We start from the raw sequence: 19,469 nt of genomic DNA on the forward strand, positions 1-19,469 counted from the left end.
AAGGAAGGGAAGGAGAAAGAAAGAAGGAAGGAAGGAAAGAAAGAGAGAAAGAGGGAGGGAGGAAGGGAGGAAGAAAAAGACACTAAAGTATAGATTGGGATATTCTACAAGGTTCTTGAGGAAGAAGGAATAGAATCTAGGACACAGAAAGACGTTATCAGCATTGGATGATGTCTTTAGTTTGTTAGGGCTGCCATAGCAAATTACCACAAACTGGGTGACATAAACAACAGAAATGCATTGTCTCACAGTTCTGGAAGCTGGAAGTCTAAAATCAAGGTGTCGACAGGGTTGTTTCCTTTTGAATGCTGTGAGGAAGAGTCTATTTCAGGCCTCTATCCATGGCTTACAGATGGTAGATGGCCATCTCTTCCCTATGTCTCTTCACATCATCTTTGCTACATGAATGTGTCTAAATTTTCCCTTTTTATATTGAATTAGAGGTCCACCCTCCACCAGTATGACCTCAACCTAACTTAACTAATTACATCTGCGATTACCCTATTTCCAAATAAGATCACATTCTGAGCTACTGTGGGTTAGGACTTCAACATATAAATTTTCGGAGGGTAGAATTCAACTTATAATAGATGAGAAGAGAGACACTTCTTCCCGTGTAGCAGGAAAAAAAGAGAAAAATGGCTTTGTGCAGCTGTAGATTTTGTAGCAGGAAATATAGGAGTTTCCATCTGCCTTTTATTTTCTCTAGACTGGAGACAAAATCATCAGCAAAGGAGTCAGAGTTGGAAGTTTAAGTTTCTGAAAGAGGTTTTAAAAAGCCATTGCACAGAATGAAGGCTAACTGGGTAGAATGTCAGGCAGCTTTGCAGGTACTATGGCATCAACTTATGATAGTCAAAAGAAATAATCAATTATTTAGTGATGCCCTTCAGATAATAATATAGGAAGGGCTGCTTTGGTCATATAATGGCTTAAAACAAAATGTGTGTCAGTGTCACTAAGGAAAAGTTATTCTGATTCACCAGTTAGCCCATTTATTTGGAGCCCAGGTTAAATGTCAGTTTGTTTGTGACAATCTCAGTTTAAAAGAGAAGCACACCCACTTCTTTGTTCTAAAATTAAACAGAACTAGAATTTCTATTAAAGCATTCAGTACAATCTGTTTCCTCCACTAGATTGTGTTCTAAAGAAAGGGGTCACCTTTTGCATCTTTCTGTTTCTAAATATCCCCTAACATTCCTCTATGGCATTGGTGTAGTCAGTAATTAGTGAGCATTTCTAGAATTAAACCTTGAGGAGTAATGGGTTTTCACTGAGTACCTGTGTCCTACTGAGAGTAATTTTTCTTCAAAAGCTTTGTCCAATGGTACACATTTTCAGAAAAAGGAGGTGTGAGATTCATGCATAATTGTAAAGTTCAAGAATATAAACATTATGGTGAGCTCTAAAAGCAGAGCACACCTGAGCCTCTTAAAGAAATATAAAATAACCAGATATCTAATCTCATGAAAGTTAAGTTTAACTTGGCATAAAATTATAGCATTGACTTAATAAACTTCCCAGTATATTTTTTTCTATTTATGGAATCTGTAAATATAGATATATCTATAAATAAAACAGGTATCTATAAGCATTATATATTAGGGTCAATGTTTTTAAATACTAGGGAACAGGAACAATAAATAAATGTAAGATATGAAAAAATATTTTATTTTGCCTTATTTTTCAGAGTGATTGTGTACTTAGTTTTTTCCTCTCTGAGCCTGTAGAACAAACAATGGAAGAATCATCACCTGTGGACCTAGGCAAGTAATTTTATCATTATTTCTATGTACAATTATTGTTTCAATATAATTGTACAAAAAATCATAGCTATAATTTTTTATTTTTCAAATTAAAATCTCTTTTTAAGAATAAGGTGTTAAGAGTCTTTTCTAACCACTTTGAAAGCTTTTTAACTCCTTAGAATATGTCTATCAAGTTAAATTAAACCCGAATATATTTGCCCAATTATAATAACTACATGGTATGACACTATTACCTCATTTCAATTAATTGTGCATTGAGATGGAATTGCATTTCAGAGGAAGAAGTCCTGTTTTCCCCTGCAGGTAAGTCTTACAGTTTACTCAACATATTTGGAAGCAACAAAAATAAATATTAGGCAATAATAATGATCATGAGTTATCTAGCAGTTTCACTCTTATCTTTTAAAGCTCAATAATTATTCCACCTCCCTCATGAAGTCTTCTTTTATTACCAGGATCCCAAACTAGACCAACACAATTATCCACCTTATTCTCTGCCAAATGTATGTTAATTCTAATTAATTTTTCTATCATCTCACCTAGATTGGCAGAGACTCTTTTTGAATGTCCTATCAATCTATTTTTTTTTGACAATTTAAAATATTATTTATTTTTTTGAGAGGCCTAGGTTTAATTCCATGCTTGGGGATGGGTCTTTACCCATTTGTTCATCTCCATTTTTGCTTAAGTTATCTCTAGTTTTCTCTTATGTGAAGCCAAGAGCATCTCAGCCGTTAAAATATTAGAATGTCCCATCAATCTTAAGCATTTGTAATATAATTCCATTGCCAGTGGCCATCTAATACTGATACTGGTTTTTATCTCACATAAGATTTGCAAACCCATAATTTGCTAGGGCTTACCTCCCTTTCCTCTGCAGCTCCCAGTCTGAGTTTTATCCACATCCACCTTCTGATTCTCTGACTTTAAGATTAGGCCCATCTGCTCATTACCTCTGCCTGTATCTGACATCCTAGATATTTAACCCTCGGTGTACAGTTCTGTACAGCCAGATCAGGTCTTATAGTGTGACTGTTTATTGTTACATATTTATTTTTGTGTCTGCCTTGTTTCTCCTGTTAGACTGAGAGTAACTTTAAATCAAGGACTCACTTCCCCACTATGCATTGCTCTATACTAACAAACCCTAATTTAATATATGAGAATTGTACCACTTTTATTCCCCACATTTTACTCATGTAATGTTACTCTCTAAGATGCTTTATATAACCAAACCATAAACAATATTAAGTAAGGTAGCTTCTTACATTTTATAGCATGTATCTAAAGAAGAATGATGCCCACAATATAAAATATTTTTATTGTCATAATTTACAAATTATACAACAAATACCTTTTTTAAAAAATAGTATTAGCTGGGGAGATTTTCACAATCAATATTTATAAACTTGCATTAAACAGATGAAAAAAACCAATAATAATAAAGTTGCCTATTTCTAGAGATGTCAAACTTTAAGAAAAAGCTACTAGATTGGCCTCTATTTTGTCATTAAAGGCCTTAAAGAAAATTCTTTCTCTGTGTTTCAAAAAGTAAACTGTGGATCACTATCAAGTTTTTAAATTTGGTGATTATTATAAGGTGTTTTAAAATACATACACACAAAAAATTTAGGATTCTTATTGTAAAAACTAAAACAGTTGCTTGAGAATTCTTTTTTTTCTGGTTTGCTTATATCTTACTACATCATACAATACTCAGGATTTGTTTCATCAGTGGTAATGAGCAAAAGATTTGATTCTCAATATTTTTAAATACAGGCTGCCTATGAAATACAGCTTGTTATCTTAAAACAACAGAACACACCTTCTAAGCAGGATATGCAAATCATTACAACAAACAAGGATTAGCAGGAAGTTGTTGCTTCTTGTATTCTTTAAATTATTTCCTCTTTCATACTTCTGAATTCTTAATGTTAATACTTTTGTCACAGAATATCAGTTGATTCTAAACAAGAAGCACAATATTATTTTAAGCATAATTCTTGTCAACTAGTTGAAACTTTGAGCTTATGTTGTTAAATGATTAGAGGATAAAATTATTCAAGTGTATTAAAATAATGGTTTAAATAGGATGACCTTAAGCAAAAATCCCAGACTTTACCATTTTACTAACACAACTAATGAATTGAGAGTGGATTCTGGACACCTATGTATCTAGGCACATGACTTATAAAGATCATATTAGAAATCATTTATAGTCCTGCATCTGGGAGATATTCATATTCCTTTGCCTTTACTCACTAACTAAATGTGCCTCGGTAGAACAACAGAAGAATTTATCTTTTTCAAGTGCCAGCCAATCACTTCTCTCCTCTACTTAACACTTTTCCTTGGCTTCTCATTGCCTTTAGGCAGGGGCAGCATCATGGGCTTGTAACCTATGCAGTCACACAAAGCACAGTGCTGAGAACAATCCTGCTGTCACTGTACTGAAATTCTTAATAATTTCTGTAAAAAGGGCTCTGAATTTTCATTTTGCATTTTTATTTCACTGAGCCCCACAAATTATGTAGCTGGCCCAGCTCTTTGGAAAAAGACCAAAATCCTCCTGATGCATCTCAGCAGAATCTGGCACCCACCAATTTCCCTTTCCAGTCTAATATCAGGTCCTTCCCCATCTTGATTCCTGTCTTTTTCCAATTCTTCAACTAAGACAAGATCCTCAGTACCTCACAGATTCAATTTTCTCTGCCTAGATCACTTGACTCCTGTTCCACCTTCCCCATCATTTTTTTTTAATAAGGAAGTTTTTGCTATTTGTCACATATTTATTTATTTATTTAAATTTATTTATTTATTTATATTTTGGCTGCACTGGGTCTTAGTTGCTGTGCATGGGCTTTCTCTAGTTGCAGCAAGCAGGGGCTACTCTTCGTTGTAGTGCACGGGCTTCTCATTGCAGTGGCTTCTCTTGTTGCAGAGCAGGGGCTCTAGGCACGTGAACTTCAGTAGTTGTGGCACGCAGTCTTAGTAGCTGTGGCTCGCGGGCTTTAGAGTGCAGGTTCAGTAGTTGTGGCGCACAGGCTTAGTTGCTCCCCAGCATGTGGGATCTTCCAGGAACAGGGCTCGAACCCGTGTCCCCTGCACTGGCAGGCAGATTCTTAAGCACTGCACCACCAGGGAAGTCCTCCCCATCATTTTTTTTTAACATCTTTATTGGAGTATAATTGCTTTACAATGGTGTGTTAGTTTCTGTTGTATAACAAAGTGAATCAGCTATACGTGTACATATATCCCCATACCTCCTCCCTCTTGCATCTCCCACCCACCCTCCCTATCCCACCCCTCTAGGTAGACACAAAGCACCAGGCTGATCTCCCTGTGCTATGTGGCTGCTTCCCACGAGCTATCAACTTAACATTTGATAGTGTATATATGTCCATGCCACTGTTTCATTTCATCCCAGCTTACCCTTCCCCCTCTCTGTGTCCTCAAGTCCATTCTCTACATCTGCGTCTTTATTCTTGTCCTGCCCCTACGTTCTTCAGAACCATTTATGGTTTTTTTTTCTAGATTACATATATATGTTTTAGCATATGGTATTTATTTTTCTCTTTCTGACTTACTTCACTCTGTATGACAGTCTCTAGGTCCATCCACCTCATTACAAATAACTCAATTTCGTTTCTTTTTATGGCTGAGTAATATTCCATTGTATATATGTGCCACATCTTTTTTATCCATTCATCTGTCAATGGACACTTAGGTTGCTTCCATGTCCTGGCTATTGTAAATAGGGCTGCAATGAACATTGTGGTACATGACTCTTTTTGAATTATGGTTTTCTCAGGGTATATGCCCAGTAGTGGGATTGCTGGGTCATATGGTAGTTCTATTTTTAGTTTTTTAAGGAACCTCCAAACTGTTCCATAGGGGCTGTATCGATTTACATTCCCACCGAGAGTGCAAGAGTGTTCCCTTTCCTCCACACCCTCTCCAGCATTTATTGTTTGTAGATCTTTTGATGATGGTCATTCTGACTGGTGTGAGGTGATACCTCATTGTAGTTTTGATTTACATTTCTCTAATGATTAGTGATGTTGAACATCCTTTCATGTATTTGTTGGCAATCTGTATATCTTCTTTGGATAAATGTCTGTTTAGGTCTTCTGCCCATTTTTGGATTGGGTTTTTTGTTTTTTTGATATTGAGCTGCATGAGCTGCTTGTATATTTTGGAGATTAATCCTTTGTCAGTTCAGTTTTCCCAGCACCACTTATTGAAGAGGCTGTCTTTTCTCCACTGTATATCCTTCCCTCCTTTATCAAAGATAAGGTGACCATATGTGTGTGGGTTTATCTCTGGGCTTTCTATCCTGTTCCATTGATCTATATTTCTGTTTTTGTGCCAGTACCATACTGTCTTGATTACTGTAGCTTTGTAGTATAGTCTGAAGTCAGGGAGCCTGATTCCTCCAGCTCCGTTTTTCTTTCTCAAGATTGCTTTGCCTATTCAGGGTCTTTTGTGTTTCCACACAAGTTGTGAAATTTTTTGTTCTAGTTCTGTGAAAAATGCCATTGGTAGTTTGATAAGGATTGCAATGAATCTGTAGATTGCTTTGGGTAGTATAGTCATTTTCACAATGTTGATTCTTCCAATCCCAGAACATCCCCATCATTTTTTGCATCCTTTAGATCTCATCTCAATTGCCTTTGCTCTATAGTCCTGTAATGTTTTTTCCTCAAAATATGTATTGCAATGATATCTATGTTATGTGCTTCTTTGTAGGCTAAAAATCCATGAACACATAATCCATGCCTATATGGCTCAACATTGTAACCCCAGTGCATAAGCACAGTGTCTGGCCTTCTCTACATGCTCATAAAGACTTACTGAACAAATAACTGATGATAGAAAGAACAATAATGGGAGCTATGTTAATATTCTCTGCCAAGGTAGCTTGCCATTTTTATAGAAAGGACAAGAGAGAAGAAATCAAAACCCAAATTTATGCTACTTCTCTCACACTCACCATTTTATGTGGAAAAGCCTTGGCACAAGGAACTCAATGCTTCCCAACCACTAGAATTCTCTTGAAGTATCACCTGGAAAAAAAAAATCTATAAGTTACTGTATTAAATATTACAGACACCAGACCCAACCAGGGCACTAACCAGAAAGTTGATAGATTTTATCTTGTATATCCTTTAATGACAGACTGTTTAAACTCCCCACAAATTAATATGGCCCTCATGCCAAATAATACTTCCAGAAAAATAAAAATTATCCACCAGTACACAACTCTGACACACAGAAGATTGATTTTTGTCAAGATATAGAACCAATACCATAGGTAATGGAGTAGAACATGATCAAAGACAACAGTTGCCAGCGTTAAGAGGATGAATTAATGAGCTTGTTTAGACTCCATTGATAATTACAAATGATGGCAGACAGGAGCTTTCAATCATTACCTCACATCACTACCTCTCCTTTGAGATGTTAATTTAAAAGGGAGCTTGAAGCCATGCAGTCTCCATGGTAGGCTCTCTCTGGTTAATGTTCTAGCTACTTGCTGTGGCAAAGCCCAGACCAATTATCTGTAGGTTGAAGTATGTTATCCAGGTTTTCAATTTAAATTTTAATGATATGGAAGGACAAGAGGTGAAGGGTTAGGACTACTTGGAAATAAATGCTTGTATTAAGTTTTTTTTCAAATTTTCAATTGAAAGCTTTAAAATATGCATTTTGCTATACTATATCATATAATCTCATGTTTCTAATTAGAAGATTATTTTAGATTTTTACTTGTGGCTGATGTGAGAAGGAAAAGATGAAAAAATGATGAGAGTTAGAGGACTTTCTCTAATTACCCCATGTCTAATAGCTGGGTGTCAAAAGATATCACTTAAAATCTAACAAATCAAGCAATAAAAAAATCTTAGCATATGTAATATTAGTGTTAGAGAAACACTGAGAAAGATCACAACATTGAATATATCAATAATTGGGTGGTAGATCAAAGTAGATGAGAAAGATTATGCACACTAATTTTATCTTTGTTTCTATTAGGAAACAAATATTGTGAAAAGAATATTAAATAAAAGTAACCACTAGAACAAAAATTAAAACTTCCCTAAGTATCATAAATACATAAAAAATAAAAACAAATTACTTTGTGAAAGACTTTCTTTAAAAACCATGAAAAAAAAAGTTCTATTTCTTTAATAACTTAAAACAATAAGAACAAAGAGAAAACATCTATTATATCAATAAGTATAAATAGGCTTAACTCATCTATTAAGAAAATTCCAATTGGAGTGAAAGTGAAAACTGTAACTCTATATTTAATGTAAAAACACACTTAAAAGAAATCACTTTAAAGTGATTTTAAAAGATTGAAAATTAAAATAAAGGCATAGGTATATTAGGCAATGCAAGGACATGGAAACCAGAAGTCACAGTCTTATATAAAAAAGGCAGAATTTAATCCAAAAAGCCTTGAATTAAACAGGAATGGAACTTAACTATAACAAGTACAATTCTCAATAAAGATATAAGCAGTTATGACAGCATATCAAATATGACAGCAACATGTATAAAACAGAAATTATGGGACAAGGAGAAACACACAAAAACAAACTAGTAATAGGATATTCTAATTTGCTTCTCTTGATTTATGAAAGACTGAGTAGAAAAACATAAGCGACACATAGAAAAACTAAATAGTAAAATTAATGAGGCAAATTTTGTTAATTTGTATCAAACTCTTTATGCTAAAAATAGAGAATATATCTTCTTTTCAAGTGCCCATGGAACATCCATGAAAATAGATTATATATTAGGTCACAAAGGAACTGTCAATATATCCTCAAAAGTAGAAATAGTATGACATATTCTCTAATCATGAGACAATACAGTGAGAAATCAATGGAAAAATTCAGAAAGCTAAAAGATACTTAAATTTGGAGATATAAAAAATTAAGCTCTCTTGAACATCTCTTGGGTCAAAAGGACTTATAAATCAAAATTGCAAAATTTCCAAAGAAGGGCAATAATGAAATACCACATCTCAGAAACCATGAGAGAAAGATAAAGCAATGCTCAGAGGGAAACTGGAACAAGAGGCACAAAAAAAACTAAAGGATGACAAAAAGAAAAACATGGATAAAGATAAAAGTAGATTTATGATTTAGAACACAGAAAACAGTAGATTAAATAAATCTGGAAGTTAAACAATAAAATGAATAAACCACTAGCTAATCTAATTTAAAGAATGGAGGCAAATGCAAATACACAAAATACAAAAGGAGAAGCAAGAAGTAACCATAGAAAGAGATGAAATTGAAGAGTAGTAAGAGACTTTGTTCAACTTTACAAAAATAAATTTGTAAATGTCTGAAATAGGTAGTGTTCTAGGAAAACACAATTTACCCCAGAAAAGATCAAATTAGATAGAATAAATACAAAAAGTTTCAAAAAGCAACCTTTAAAACAGTACCAAGTTCCAATGATTTCCAGAGGCACTATGCCAAACTTTTAAAAAGCAGATAATTCCACTGTTATTTAAACAATTCCAGAACAGAGAAAAGTAAGGAAAATTTTCTGTATTACTTTTATGAAGCAAATAAAGTAGTTATGCCAATAGCTTCAATGATTACAAGGATTGCAAAAAAAAAGAATCACAGGTTAACCTCTCTTCTGAATATAATGGAAAATTCTAAATAAAATATTAACCAAAATAATCCATCAGCACACTAAAGGAATATAATTCACCACGACCATAAATGCCAGAACATTTCAATGCTGGTAATGCACATAGTATATAATACACATTATCATATTAATAGATTTAAGGAGAAAATAGCATGGTCATCATTACAGACACTGAAAAGGCTTTTGATAAATTTCAATAAACTTTCCTGATAAAACACTCAAATAAAAATAAATGGGTAATGCCTTAACAGGAGAAAATGTATCTATCTTGGCTATCCAAAGCCCACATCAGGAATGCAGAGAAATAGTGGAAAAATATTTCCACTAGAGTATAAAATAAGGCACTATGCCCTTGAGCATCATGATTACATTACATTGTGCTGAAAGTATTAGCCAACAGGTGATTCCTCCGTCCCCTCTTTTGAAGGTCATTGCTCTAAATTTGCCTTCTCAATGAGAAGTACCCTGATCATCCCATCTAAAACTGCAGTCTGCCTCATATTCTGGAAGCTCCCAGTGCCTTCATCCTGTTGTGGTTTTTTTCTTATCATTAATCATATTCAGCATATTATAAGTTCTACTTATTTATTATGTTTATTGCTTTTTTAATATCTCCTGCAATACTATAGAATTGCCAAGAGAGGGATTTTGTCTAATATGTTCCAAAGGCCTAGAACAGTGCCTTGTCCATAGGTCAATAAATATCTGTGAACTGACTAAGCTATTTTAAATAGAAAAAAAATTAGAAGCATAAACTTTGGCAAAGAGAAGACAAAATTAATTACTGTTTGCCAGTAATATGATCACATACCTAGAAAAATGAGAATCAACTAAAAATCTATCACAAATGATGAAATTCAACAAAGGTATCAGGTACCAACTTCATATATAGATATCTATTGCATATATATATATATATAATTGTTACATATATGTAATAACTAGTTAGAATATATAATAGAAGAAAGATCCCCATTACAATGGCAGCAAAAAAAAACCCCAAAAAACAAACCAAAACAAAACCAAAAAACCCTAGGAATAAATTTAATAGGAAAAGTACCATACCAAATGAAGAAAACTTTAAAACACTATTGAAAGATGCCTTGAACGAATGGAAAGACATAGCATACTTTGGGTAGGAAGATCCAACATCATAAAGATGTCAGATATTTCCAATTTAATTTTGAAATATAAAATTTTAAACTGCAAACAGATTTAAGTATTTTTTATTGAAGTACAGTTGATTTAAAACATTATATTAGTTTCATGTGTATAGCATAATGGTTCAATATTTTTATAGATTATACTCCATTAAAAGTTATTACAAGATAATGGCTTTAAGTCCCTGAACTATATAACGTATCTTTGTTGCTTCTCTATTTTATACATAATAGTTTGTATTTCTTATCCCATACTCCTATCTTGCCCCTCCCCTTTTCCCCCTCCCCACTGGTAACCACTAGTTTATTTTCTGTATCTGTTAAGTCTGTTTCTGTTTTGCTATATACATTCTTTTGTTTTACTTTCTGGACTCCACATATGAATGGTATCATACAATATTTGTCTTTATTTGACTTATTTCACTAAGTATAATATTGTCTATGTCCATCCATGCTGCTGCAAATGGCAGAATTTCATTCTTTTTATGGCTGAGTAGTATTCCATTGTGTGTGTGTGTGTGTGTGTGTGTGTGTGTGTGTGTGTATACCACATCTTCTTTATCTTCTTTATCCATTCATATGTTGATGGACAGTTGAGTTGCTTCCATGTGTTGGCTCACGTACTACTGCCAAGAACATTGGGATGCATGTATCTTTTTGAATTAGTGTTTTTGTTTTCTCTGGTTATATACCCAGGAGTGGAATACTGGATCATATGATAGTTCCATTTTCAGTTTTTTGATGAATCTCCACAGTTTGCCATAGTGGCTGCACCAATTTATGCTCCCCCCGACAGTGTTTGAGGGTTCCCTTTTCTCCATGTCCTCGCCATCATTTATTATTTGTAGACCTTTTGATGATAGCCATTCTCTCAGGTGTGAGGTGATGATATCTCATTGTGCTTTTAATTTTCATATCTCTAATGATTAATGATGTTGAGCATCTTTTCATGTGCCTGTTTGCCATCTGTGTGTCTTCTTTGGAAAAATGTCTCTTCAGACCTTCTGCCCATTTTTTAATCAGGTTGTTTGTTTTTTTTGATGTTGAGTTGTATGAGCTGTTTATATTATTTTGGGTATTAACCCCTTATCAGTCATATCATTTGCAAATATTTTCTCCCATTCAGTAGGCTGCCTTTTCGTTCTGTCAATGGTTTCCTTTGCTGTGCAAAAGCTTTTAAGTTTAATTAGGTGCCATTTGTTTATTTCTTTTGACTTAGGAAACAGATCCAAAAAAATATTATTGCACTTTATGTCAAAGAGTGTTCTGCCTACGTTCTCTTCTATGAGATTTATTGTTTCACATCTTACATTTAGGTATTTAATCCATTTTGAGTTTATTTTTGTATATGGTGTGAGGAAATGTTCTAATCTCATTCTTTAACATGTATCTGTCCAGTTTTCCCAGCACCACTTATTTAAGAAAGTCTTTTCTCCATTGTATATTCTTGCTTCCTTTGTCGTGGATTAATTGATCACAGGTGCATGGATTATTTCTAGGCTCTCTATTCTGTTCCATTGATCTATGTGCCTGTTTTTGTGCCAGTACCATGCTGTTTTCATTACTGTAGTTTTGCAGTATAGTCTGAAGTCAGGAAGTATGATTCCTCCAGCTTTGTTCTTTTTTCTCAAGATTGCTTTAGCAATTCAGGGTCTGTTGTGGTTCCATGTGAATTTTAGGATTATTTGTTCTAGTGCTGTGAAAAATGTCATGGATGTTTTAATAAGGATCGTATTAAATCTCTAGATTGCTTTGGATAGTACAGCCATTGTAACAATATTAATTCTTCCAATCCAAGAGCATGAGATATCTTTCCACTTCTTTGTATCACCTTCAATTTCCTTCATCAGTGTTTTATAGTTTTCAGAGTATAGGTCTTTCACCTCCTTGGTTAACCTTATTCCTAGGCATTTCATTCTTTTTGATGCAACTGTAAATGGGATTTTTTTTTTTTTTTTTTTTATAGTTCATTTTTACTATATAGAAAAGTAACAGATTTCTGTATATTAATCTTATATCCTGCAACTTAGCTGGATTCATTTATTAATTCTAATAGTTTTTGGCTGTAGACTTGGGGTTTTTCTATATAAACTATCATATTATCTGCAAATAGTGACAGATGTACTACTTCCCTTCCAATTTCGATGTCTTTTATTTCTTTTTCTTGTCTGATTGCTGTGTCTAGGGCTTCCAATGCTATGTTAAATAGAAGTGGTGAGAGTGTCTTGTTCCTGATTTTAGAAGAAAAGTTTTCAGCTTTTCACCATTGAGTATGATGTTACTTGTGTGTTTGTCATAAATGGAATTTATTATGTTGAGATATGTTCCCTCTCTACCCACTTTGATGAAAGTTTTTATCATGAATTGATGTTGAATTTTGTGAAATGTTTTTTCTGCATCTATTAAGATGCTCATGTGATTATTATCCTTCCTTTTGTTAATGTGGTATATCACATTGATTGATTTGTGAATGTTGAACCATCTTTGTACCCCTGTAATAAATCCAACTTGATCGTGGTGTATCATCCTTTTTATAGATTGTTGGATTTACTTTCCTAGTATTTTGTTGATTTTTGCATCCACAGTCATCAAAGAAATTGGCCTGTAATTTTCTTTTATTGTAGCGTCCTTGTCTGGTTTTCATATCAGGGTAATGGTGGCCTCATAGAATGAATTTGGGAGTTTTCTGTCCTCTTCAATTTTTTGGAATAGTTTGAGAAAGATAGGTAGTAGTAGTTCTTTATATGTATTGTAGAATTCCCCTGTGAAGCCATCTGGGACTTTTGTTTTCTGGGAGGTTTTTAATTACAAATTCAATTTCACTGCAGTGGTTGGTTTGTTCAAATTGTCTATTTTTCTTGATTCAGTCTTGACAGGTTTATGTTTCTAGAAATTTGTCCATTTCTTCTAAGTTATCCAATTAGTTGGCATATGACTGTTATTTCTCTTCTTTCATTTCTTATTTTGTTTATTTGGGTCCTCCCTCTTTCCTTCTTGGTGAGCCTGGATAAATGTTTATCAATTTTGTTTATCTTTTAAAAAAACTAAGTCTTGGTTTCATTGATCACTTATGCTTTCTTCTGTATCACTTTATTTGCTATTCATTCCTTCTAGTGTGTTTTTTAATTTAAGCTATTGAATTCTTCATTTCTGAGTTTTTAAAAAATATTTTCTGGTTACTTGTTAAAATTTTCACCGTGTACATGCATTCTTTACCCTAATTCAATTAACATTTTTATTGCCAATGCTTTGAATTCTTTATCTAGTAAATTGTTTATTTCTGTTCCATTATTTGTTTCTTCAACTGTTTTCTCTTGCTGTTTCAATTGAGAGCAGTTCCTTTGCCTTTTCATTTGCTTAACTTTCTCTGCCTCTATGAATTTAGATGAAACAGTTACCTGTTGCAGTCTTGAAGGGGTGTTCCTATATGGGAACATCCCTATACATACTGTATGTGCCCAGTGCCTTTAGTGGGAGAGCTGGATTTGACATGGATGCAAATCACATCTTTCCTCAGGGTGTGCTGACAGCTACCCCCTGGTAGAGGGTGGGGATGGAAATGGAGGGTCTTAGAGCTGGAGTCGAGTGTGAAAAAAAATTACAGGTGCCTTTAAGTGTGGGTTTTCCCCTAGCCCCACACTGGAACCCTTGCCCCAGAGTGAGGGAATGTTGAAGCAAGGGGGTCCACGCAGGCTGTCAGCTTGTGTTGGCCACAGCAGAGGTCCAAGCTGTCTCTGCTGCACTGCCTGTGCAGGCATCTGAAATTTTTTCCCTCACTCAGCTCAGGTGCAGCCTTACGTGCAAGTCTTCGTCATCCTTCTCAATCAGTCACTGTCACCAGCCTCCACCACCCTCCTTTCCACTGTGGAGCCACAGCACAGGACAGGCAGGGCCTGCGTGGACTCTCAACATGTACCAGGGCATGAGCTGTGGTGGAGTGGATGCTCTCAGAGATCTGGGCTGCTTGTGATATGCTTCTTGAGTAAGCACAAATTATGGCCACTGCCATTCTACCCAAGCTCTGGGTAGTCTCTGTATCCCTCAGTTGTGTCTTATCCCCAGTATTGGTTGTCCCAGATCGAATACCACACCATGATGTGAAGTGAATGGGGCTGGAGTGTTCACTCAACTTGGGCTGGGGCATGCACCAAGGTGGTTGCAGGAAACCCAGCAAGCACTAGATCTTTCTGCCCTTCCTGGGGTCAAGCCAGCATGCATGTGCTCCTCAGGAGCAGAATCCAGGCTTCTCACAGCTCCCCTGTTAGTTCCAGTGGTCCTCCAACCAGCCAAGAGGGCACTTCTCCCCTGTATAGGACCCCAGGACAGGGGTGCCCAATCTGGCTCTCACTGCTCACTCCCCAGGGCAGGTATCTGCCCAAGAATCCTCCCTTTTCCTCTGGGCCCCTCTCAGGGACAAAGATCCCAACCCAACTGCTTTTTTTCCTTCGTACCTGATTACAAGTATATCTTTCTTACAGCCTTGGTTGTACAGGAGTCCTCTGCAAATTAGTTAGTTTTCAGTGAGAATTGTTCCACATATAGATTTTTTTTTTTTTTTTTTTTTTTTTTTTTGTGGTACGCGGGCCTCTCACTGCCGCGGCCTCTCCCGTTGCGGAGCACAGGCTCCGGACGCGCAGGCCCAGCAGCCATGGCCCACGGACCCAGCCGCTCCACGGCACGTGGGATCCTCCCGCACCGGGGCACGAACTTGTGTCTCCTGCATCGGCAGGCGGACTCCCAACCACTGCGCCACCAGGGAAGCCCTAGATGTATTTTTGATGTGCTCATGTCGGGAGGTGAGTTCCACATCCTCTTACTCCACCATTTTGACTGATCGCCAACAGATTTAGTTTTAATTACATAAGCTAATTCTACAGTTCATAAACAAAAATTAACAAAGAAAAGCCAGGAAAAATTAGCAAAACAGGTGAGTTTAGCCTTATCAGATATAAAAACACATTACAAAGCATCAGTAATTAAACAGTGTGGTGTCAGTTCATAAGTAGATGAGCAAGTAAAACATAATGGAATGTCCATAAATAGAGTCAGATATATTCAGGAATTTAATAGTTGCCCAAACAAGTAAGAGAAAATTCAACAAGTAATGTTGGCATAGTATACTTCACACCATATGCCAGGATAAATACCAAATGAGTGAAAGATTTTAAATGTAAATAATGAAACCATATATATGACAAAGAAAACATGGAAAAAATCCTTTTTAATCTTGGGATGAGCTGCTGTAGCTATGACTACAAATTCAGAAGCTATAACAATTCTGCATGATATAAAACACTGTAGCAAAGTTCAAAAGAAGCAAAGATAAGTGACAAAATGGGGGAAGTATTTGCAATTTATCACATATGAAGGGTTGATTATTTAACATGTAACCATCTCCTATAAATTGGTAAGAAACAGACCAATGACCAAATAGAAAACTGTGTAAAGAATACGGAAAAATAATCCACACACACACACACACAAAATACAAGTGGCTCTTAACCAAATGAAATAATCCTCAAGGTCACTCATAAGAAAAATGCAAATTACAACTACACTGATGCCATTTTAACTCATCAGATGGGCAAAAATTCAAAAATTTAATTAACGAGCTTGGTTATAAATCAGCAGACACTCATACACTGCTAGTGATAATGCAAATTGGTACAACCTCCATGGAAGACAATTTGGGAATGTTTACCAAAATTAAAATGCTAATACCCTATGACTCAGCAATTCTGCTTTTGAAATCTATCCTATGGTATTTGTGCACAGGTACAAAATGATACACATTCAAGGCTATTTATTGCAGCATGGTTTGTAGCATCTGGAAAGCATTGGGAACAACCCACTTGCCTGTCAATGGGTAAAGTGTTAAATAAATTATGCTATTTCCTCATGATGGAATAGTGTGAAAGTATATTAAAAAATAAAGAAGCTTTGTATTATTGACATGAAAGTATCTCCAAGACTATTGTGTAGAATAGTAAATATGCTATTCCTTTTTGGAAAAGGGGAGAATAAAAATACTTACTCATGTTTACTTATATGGAGAAATTCTGGAAGAATATGTGTCCATCTGGAGAAATATATGGAAAATGAATAAAATAATAATGGGGAGGCAGACCTTCAAATGGCAGAGGAGTAAGGCGTGGAGATCACCATCCTCCCCACAAATACATCAGGAACACAGCTACATGTGGAACAACTCCTACAGAACACTGACTGAACACTGGCAGAAGACCTCAGACTTCCCAAAAGGCAAGAAACTCCCCACATACCTGGCTGTGTGGCTGACAGAGTCTTGGTGCTCCGGGCAGGTGTCAGGCCTGTGCCTCTGAGGTAGGAGAGCTGAGTTCAGGACATTGGTCCACCGGAGACCTCCCAGCTCCATGTAATATCAAACGGTGAAAGCTCTCCAAGAGATCTCCATCTCAACACTAAGACCCAGCTCCACTCAATGACCAGCAAGCAACAGTGCAGGACACCCTATGCCAAACAACTAGCAACAGAGGAACACAACCCCACCATTACCAGAGAGGGTGCCTAAAATCATAATGAGGTCACAGACATCCCAAAACACACAACCAGGCGTGGCCCTGCCCACAAGAAAGACAAGATCCACCTCATCCACAAGAACACAGGAGCCAGTCCTCTCTACCAGGAAGCCTACACAACCCACTAAACCAACCTTAGCCACTGGGGGCAGACAAATCTTGGAAATAGAATGGAGAAAATACAAGAAACGTTTAATAAAGATCTAGAAGAACTAAAGAGCAAACAAACAATGATGAACAACACAATAAATGAAATTAAAAATTCTCTAGAAGGAATCAATAGCAGAATAACTGAGGCAGAAGAATGGATAAGTGACCCAGAAGATAACATAGTGGAAATAACTACCTCAGAGCAGAATAAAGGAAAAAGAATGAAAAGAATTGAGGACAATCTCAGAGTCCTCTGAGACAACATTAAACACACCAACATTCGAATTATATGGGTCCCAGAAGAAGAAGAGAAAAAGAAAGGGGCTGAGAAAATATTTGAAGAGATTATAATTGAAAACTTCCCTAATATGGGAAAGGAAATAGTCAATGAAGTCCAGGAAGCACAGAGAGTCCCCTACAGGATAAATCCAAGGAGAAACATGCCAAGACACATATTAATCAAACTATCAAAAATTCAATACAAAGAAAAAATATTAAAAGCAGCAAGGGAAAAACAACAAATAACACACAAGGTAACCCCCATAAGGTTAACAGCTGTTCTTTCCGCAGAAACTCTGCAAGCCAGAAGAGAGTGGCAGGACATATTTAAAGTGATGAAGTAACTTAAGCACAATAGAAGACAGAGAAACACACAGCAAATGAAGCAGCAAGGTAAAAACCCAAAAGACCAAACAAATGAAGAGGAAATAGGCAGTCTAGATGACTACCCAGCAAGGATCTCATTTAGATTTGATGGAGAAATTAAAACCTTTACAGACGAGCAAAAGCTAAGAGAATTCAGCGCCACCAAACCAGCTTTACAACAAATGCTAAAGGAAATTCTCTAGGCGGGAAACACAGGAGAAGGAAGAGACCTACAATAACGAACCAAAAACAATTAAGAAATGGTAATAGGAACATACATGTTGATAACTACCTTAAATGTAAATGGTTAAATGCGCCAACCAAAAGACATAGACTGGCTGAATGGATACAAAAACAAGACCCATATATATGCTGTCTACAAGAGACCCACTTCGGACCTAGGGACACATACAGACTGAAAGTGAGGGGAAGGAAAAAGATATTCCATGCAAATGGAAATCAAAAGAAAGCTGGAGTAGCAATTCTCATATCGGACAAAATAGACTTTAAAATAAAGACTATTACAAGAGACAAAGAAGGACACTACATAATGATCAAGGGATCGATCCAAAAAGATATAACAATTGTAAATATTTATGCACCCATCATAGGAGCACCTCAATACCATCCAAAATGAAAATGAATAAGGAAACACAAGCTTTAAATGACACATTAAACCAGATGAACTTAACTGATATTTATAGGACATTCCATCCAAAAACAGCAGAATACACTTCTCAAGTGCTCATGGAACATTCTCCAGGAGAGATCATATCTTGGGTCACAAATCAAGCCTTGGTAAATTTAAGAAAATTGAATTATTTCAAGTATCTTTTCCAAACACAATGCTATGAGACTAGATATCAATTACACGAAAAAAAACTGTAAAAAATACAAACACATGGAGGCTAAACAATACGCTACTAAATAACCAAGAGATCACTGAAGATATCAAAGGGGAAATCAAAAAATACCTAGAAACACATGACAATGAAAACATGATGACCCAAAACCTATGGGATGCAGCAAAAGCAGTTCTAAGAGGGAAGTTTATAGCAATATAATCCTACTTCAAGAAACAAGAAACATCTCAAATAAACAACCTAACCTTACACCTAAAGCAATTGAGAAAGAAGAACAAAGAAACCCCAAAGTTAGCAGAAGGAAAGAAATCGTGAGGATCAGATCAGAAAGAAATGAAAAAGAAAAGAAGGAAACAACAGCAAAGATCAACAAAACTAAAAGCTGGTTCTTTGAGAAGATAAACAAAATTGATAAACCATTAGCCAACTCATAAAGAAAAAAATGGAGAAGACTCAAATCAACAGAATTAGAAATGAAAAAAGAGAAGTAACAACTGACACTGCAGAAATACAAAGGATCATGAGAGATTACTACAAGCAACTATATGCCAATAAAATGGACAACCTGCAAGAAATGGACAAATTCTTAGAAAAGCACAACCTTCCGAGCCTGAACCAGGAAGAAATAGAAAATATAAACAGACCAAT

At 35.7% G+C, this 19,469-nt stretch overlaps 1 protein-coding gene across 2 annotated transcripts in view; it reads left to right on the forward strand.

Annotated features, from left to right (window-relative positions):
• PIK3C2G (phosphatidylinositol-4-phosphate 3-kinase catalytic subunit type 2 gamma) overlaps positions 1-19,469 on the forward strand; it is a 370,041-nt gene that overhangs the window by 317,254 nt on the left and 33,318 nt on the right. For both annotated transcript variants that reach the window (XM_024129228.1, XM_007126978.3), the window contains one exon: positions 1,691-1,766. In XM_024129228.1, coding sequence (XP_023984996.1) covers positions 1,691-1,766 — 76 coding nt within the window. The remainder of the gene's footprint in view (positions 1-1,690; positions 1,767-19,469) is intronic.

This window comes from Physeter macrocephalus, chromosome 6 (assembly GCF_002837175.3).
Source record: "Physeter macrocephalus isolate SW-GA chromosome 6, ASM283717v5, whole genome shotgun sequence".
Taxonomy (NCBI): Eukaryota; Metazoa; Chordata; class Mammalia; order Artiodactyla; family Physeteridae; genus Physeter; species Physeter macrocephalus.